At 40.5% G+C, this 6,414-nt stretch overlaps 1 protein-coding gene across 3 annotated transcripts in view; it reads right to left on the bottom strand.

Annotated features, from left to right (window-relative positions):
* Positions 1–4,139: 4,139 nt before the first annotated feature.
* arhgef4 (Rho guanine nucleotide exchange factor (GEF) 4) overlaps positions 4,140–6,414 on the bottom strand; it is an 87,897-nt gene continuing 85,622 nt past the window's right edge. For 2 of the 3 annotated variants that reach the window (XM_079754809.1, XM_079754811.1), the window contains one exon: positions 4,140–4,365. In XM_079754809.1, the coding sequence (XP_079610935.1) occupies positions 4,208–4,365 (158 nt within the window). In that variant the 3' untranslated portion in view covers positions 4,140–4,207. The remainder of the gene's footprint in view (positions 4,366–6,414) is intronic. The other variant, XM_079754810.1, reaches the window with a different exon arrangement.

Genomic DNA, 6,414 nt, shown 5'->3' with positions numbered 1-6,414 from the left:
AATTGCAATGGCTGCCGCCTGATGGTACCCATCGGAGAAACGAATGGGGTGGATCCCCCGGTCCAGGAGAGGCTCAGCCTGCTCAAGGAGAGCCAGCACTGTGGGTCAGGGACATATCTGAATCAATACCCCAGTATGGAAGACTACTGGCCCCCGCATTGGCTAAGAGCAGGTGGCAGGCCCCTAAATATATTGCCATCAGCTAGTCATGCGAATGCTTCCAAGTGTCGCATGCATTGTTAAGGTGACATATTATACCACCAGGTGTGAGAGTGATTAGCCGTTGCAACAGCTTATCACACCTGGTGGTATAATATGTCACCTTTAATTACTACTGCCAAGACATTTGGAATTGCCCTTCTAATGTCAGATGCTTTGATCATATTAGAGGTGTTATATTGCGTGCTTTTGTAAAATAAAAATACAAAATCTGCAAATGGTAATATATTATACAATACACATTTGAACATGAAAATCCTCTCCATGAAGTAGAAATGGCATTCAAAGAAAAAAAGGGCAATGGGGAAGACGTTTTTGGGCCTTCATGTAAATATAAAAACTGTTAACTTTTGAAAACATCTCACAAGTATAATTTTTTCAATGGATAAGTAACCCTTTAAAGAAACCACCATCACTTGACTATTAGTTCACACACAAACACACACACACACACACACACACACACACACACACACACACACACACACACACACACACACACACACACATTAACATGCCATGCTTATGTCCTTGGTTTATAGGTTATTCACGGCTCTGACAAACAAGCATCTCTGCCAAGAGGGCCAAACCTAAGCCATTTCCACTACTCACACACACATACTTAATACAGCTTCTTGTTCAGCTCACCTCCTCCAATACTCTGCGAATCCCCTCTGTGGGAGCGTCCTTGTTATTCTGGGGGTCCGAGACAGAAGTTTGAGGACCCGCTCGCGACCATCTGGAAGCCTGGTGAACACATCGGTGAAGCTGTCACCCCGGTCAACGGCGAAGTCAAACTTCCCTTCAGTTTCAGCCCTCTTACCTCGACAGGGAACGCTGTTTCTAAATGAGTGAAAAGCTGGATCCAAGCTGAAACACATGCAGTTCCAGCGGTTATAAAATACATATTGAATGGCAATTACAAGATGACAGTTTTAAATACTATTGTTTAATATCATTAATCTTGTGTTTTGCCGTTATTATTTTATGCAAAACATATAAACTACATAACTGCAATGCAAATCAAACTTTATCAAGACACAATCCAAAATAATGTTAAAACATAAAAAGTTAAAGAATATAAGTTATAGAAAAAAACATATTATATATATATATATATATATATATATAACTACAGGGTGTATGGGCCCCTGTTGAAGAGCTGATATAAAGTAGGATAAATCTAAGTTGTAGATATAGATATGAGAATACAGATCCGACATGCCGTTATTTTCATCGTTGAAGGATTCGTTTCATTCTGCAATTGTAAGACTACACTTCCTGACCTTCAACCTGTAATGGTCCGAACCAAAACATTTGGTAGAGAGTAGAGACACAACATAAAATTAGTTGTTTATCGTAAATGAAAGCGGAGAAGGGCTGTGATGTAAAACTAATTTGATCCTTTGTGGTGCAGTGGTCTGGTGCTAGGTATGACTCAGAGAGTGGTAAATGTTCAACAATGTGGTTTATTCTAACAGAGACACAAGGTAAACAGGCTTGCGTTCTGGAGGTGGTTCATGAAGCATCTCGCGTTCTGGAGGTGTTTCATGAGGCATATGACGAAGACAGGTAAACAAACAGTTATATTGGGAGTGGGCGGAACGGTAAACAGGCCACGCCTACATGTTCTAATTTACCCAGGTAAACCTTAAACGGCTTAAACAGAAATGGCAAAGTGGCCATGTTTGTAGTCTTTAACTTATTTATAAAATCATTAAAACCTTATATGGTGTTATCCATTATGTGTTGAAGAAACCATTCATAAGTGTGGTTAGCTTGAAACATGTTATCAGAAATAGCATAGACTAAAATGATTGACATCAGCTGCAACTGAGGTCAACATGTTAAAGTGTTATGGAGCAGGACACCTATAATTAACCACAACAATACGTACATTCACTGGATTGTGTTGGAGTTAAAACGCTGTGAACTCAGGCTGGTCATATCTGCAGCTTGCATTTAGCATAAGCACTCATACAACTCCAGAATCATACTAGGACAGTATTTTGCCTGGTTTGACACACGTACCTCTCTGCCCGGTGGTTTTTGTGAGTGCAGGGGGTTCTTTCCAAAAACCAATCTCAACCTCAATTCGACCCTACCGCTATCCAGTCAGTCCTTGCATGCAAACTAATCGCGACTCGGAACCAGAGATGTGAAATTGTTTTTTTCTGAAACGGGACAAGTGACATCTATATTTATCTCAATTATGCAGTTCCGTGGAGGATTGTGGGTGGCTAGTGGCATACAGCCATGAAGAACGTGATACATATTTAAACTAGGCTGCAACCCAAACAGCTACATAAGCTAAGCAGGACGTGCCAACCACAACCGTTTTTTCACAAAATATACTTGCTGAAGCACAGAAGACAGTTCTGTTCCGATTACCCTGCAACATAGTTGTGTCCAGCTTACCATCTAACATACCTTTGATAGCGACAACGTTTTTATTTGAAGCACTGGTAAACATGAAGACATATAATAACCACCCAAATCAATGGCGGTATTCGTCAGATTTTAATATACAGTTACCTCATTAGCTGAGAACATTGAAACATAAAGGTGAGAGATGTACAGTTTAAGCAAATGCACCTGCGTAGCATTATCTTGATAATATCTGAAATCAAACAGGAGACCAAAATTCATATAGATCACACGTCTACTTGCAATATGGTAAACCCACAGAGGAAACAGGTCAATGGTTGCCATCCCTAAAAGCAAAAACTAATCTTTGAGCTCCATCGCTAGATCCGGATAAATAGAGCAGGTCTCCTCGCGGTTCTTTAAAAAAATATTCACAGTATTCATTTTTTTAATCACATCCATGCATGTCATCGTAGGTCGTCCATGACACACTTCAAATGGCACTTCAATAAATCTACAGAAGTCGTTTGCTTTCATGGCAAGCTGGGAAATATTCAGGAAACATCGTTGCGGGATTGTGTTTGTGGGGGTTCACGAACTGAGAGAAAGAGAGATCTATTTGCGGGGGGGGGGTTGAAGAAGCTTCTTCAGGTTCCTTTGAGGAAAAGCCACCAGGCCTCAGAGTGCTGTATACAAGTGTTCACACCACTGCTAGCGTATCAACAGAATGAACACAACGGGAAGAAAGGACAAAACCGGATCCCAGCTCAAAACACATAAAACACAGGCAAACACAAGAGAAAGGGTGCTGAAATCATACGATATACATCTGTCCAGCGATAAGCAGATGGAAAACGTATCCCCACCCCACACACCACCTTTCATTTTCCCTTTTTTTCATTTTCAGAAGCAGATGCAACAAAAAACATAATGATACAAAAGAAAAAAAGAAAAAATGGTCTGGCACTGTGAACAATTGGCATTCGTCGAAACATATGAAAGATGGGGTGGGGCGAGGAAAAGTTTAAAAAAAACACTTTTTGTTGACAGGCAACTTGTTTAACCGAGACAGTCGTCAGTCCCCTGGTCACACACAACCATACAGCAGTAGTATTTAGTACCAGAATGAAGGTTAAATACTAGTAGCACTAGTAGTAGTAGTAGTAGTAGTAGTAGTAGTAGTAGTAGTGGTAGTAGTAGTAGTAGCAAGGTATACAATAGTCTTTTGCTTTCTCCGGGAGACTGTTCTGATTGTTAACCAACCTATAAAGTGCTTTCTCGATGGGAAAAAACAAACAAACAAATCACACAAACAAACAAACAAACAACCACCTTTGCCTTAACTCCTTTATAATAAACCTCTTCCTCTGAACAATAAATCAGTTCTATCAATTAGAGCCACACTGACACTTAGGAACCAAAAAACCAAGCTAAAGAGAGAGGCAGAGCGATGAAGAGACGGAGAAAGGGTACAGTCCAATGAGCAGAGAGCTCTCCTCTCTCCCCCCCCCCCCCCCCCCCCCCCCCCCCCCCACTTCCTCTCTACCCCAAGTAGGCTTTTTTGTTTCCTTTTTCATTTTCTTTTCCTTCCAGTTGGTTCCACGCTCTGTCTCCGCCGGCTCTACTTCTTGAAGGGCGTCAGTCTGCCGATGTTGTGCCAGAAGGTGGAGGTCTTGCGCTTGGGCTCGGCAAGCATGAACACCTGCTGCTGGGGCAGCGCGCTGGGCATGGACGGGTGCTTCTGACGGAGCAGGAAGTCGTAGTAGGGCCTGGTCACTGCTGCCGCCGCGGCAACAGGAAGGAAACACAGAGGAAATCACATTTTCATTGTGAGACGAAATAAAAAAATATTGTTATTATTATTATGTAATATTGTTATTGTTTGATGTCGTGATTTCTTTGAATGCCGATAGGATCTGTATTGTCCTTCTGCAAAAATATGCTACAATGTTAGGTTCCCTGCTTTTGGTTCTAATGGGTTGTCATTCTCTACCATTGTTTTTTTGTTTATGTGGCCTAACAGAACAGAACATAGTCGATAATAATTTACTGTAGGATAATACTCTATAGCAGTGGTTTTCAAACTGTGAGGTGCGCCTCCCCTGGGGGGCGCCAGAGTTCTTCAGGGGGGGCGCGACGTGAGAAAAAATAAACCGGAAAAAAAAACGCGAAGATGCAAAGTCAAAAGCTGTGTTCGAAATCATTCCCTATTCACTCACTCACTATTCCCTATATAGTGTTTATGATATAGTGCACTGTATAGGGAGCGAACAAACGAGAATTCGGACACTACGCTGAACGTTTCTAAACGTCATTTGCGTCAGTTAATGCGCCGGGTATTTGTGTGACGCAGCCAGATGCGCCAACATCATGTAAACAAACCGGGCACCCAAGAGGAAAGCTGGAGGTTGTATTGATGTTGTAGTGCCGGAGGAAAAGGAGGACGTAGGCAACTTAATAATAACTGTTTTAATCCAAAACGACAGCAGAACAATCACTCTCAGTGCATGGCTAGAAACACTCGTGCAACAGCCAAAACCCTCCCTAGACCCCCGTGTCTCATAGCCAGTTCCCTCCCACTCGATCACTCGCAGTAAGAGGGGAACACGAACCCATAATGTAGTCACTACAATGTTACATATCCTTGATCAAGTTTTTTAAAATTAATTTTGAATGTAACATTTTCTATTTTAAATCCCAAATAAATTGTTGACATTTCTAAACGAAAGCCGGAGACTCCATCATTAAATGTATACTTTTTCGCGATTATTCGTATACCACAATTATTATATATGGTGTACGGGAGTAACATGTAGGGAACATCGTATGTACACTCAAATTTTGGGTATTTTAAGTCCACTATATAGTGAATAAAATTTACCAGTGAGAATTCGAACACCGCTACAAAATGGCGAGCACCCTATATAGTGCACTATATCCGTGATAGGGAACCATTTCGAACACAGCTACAGACGCAAACTCATTGCTCCCACTAAAGTAGAGGTGAGCTAAAAAGGAGGCTAAACTGGCAGTTTACAGATTAAGCTGTTCAAATGTATTTAAAAAAAGTTAAGCAAAAACATGCTTAGATAAAGATGTTGAAATGTGTTAAGAAATGTGTTTAAAAACGCACAAAGATGATTAGAATGTTTCAAAAATATGTTTAAAATGTTTCAAAAATATCTTTAAAATGTCTCAAAAATATGATCAGAGATATTTAAAATGTGTAAAATATGATCAGAGATGTTTAAGATATGATGAGAGATGTTTAAAATGTGTAAAATAATTAAAACATCTTTCAAAACACAGGGATTTAGAAAAAAAAATTGGGGGGGGGGGCTCAGCTGAAATTTGTTCTCTGAGGGGGGGCTCACTCTCTCATACTTTGGAAACCCCTGCTCTATAGTGTCCTCTATAGGATGGTACTGGTATTATTTCGCTTCCAGTAATAATACATTGCTATTTAAACAATATCAGTCAACCAAATGATACAGGCATGGTAGAACAAGATGCTCACATGTATAGATTGTTCCCCTCAATCCTGTAAATCATTTTAATAATAGCTTATGAACTTTACTTATTTGCATCTGTATAACTTACATATTACATATGCTCTTTGTATGGTGTTTATTTCCAATAAAGAATGACATGCAAATACATATTGTGGAGAGGAGGTATGAAGGAAGGCTTGAATTACGGTTTAATGATGACACGGAGAAGAGCTCATAATTATCAATCTCCCCTGGGGGTTTGATAATCACATTTTCTAGTCACTCACTGGGATGATGATTACCGTGGGTAGTCTGACAGGGAACCCTATCATGGTAT

The sequence above is a fragment of the Pollachius pollachius genome, assembly GCF_949987615.1.
Source record: "Pollachius pollachius genome assembly, chromosome: 17".
Lineage (NCBI taxonomy): Eukaryota > Metazoa > Chordata > Actinopteri > Gadiformes > Gadidae > Pollachius > Pollachius pollachius.
Note: the sequence above shows the minus strand (reverse complement) of the source record. Positions and strands in the feature narration are given on the sequence as shown.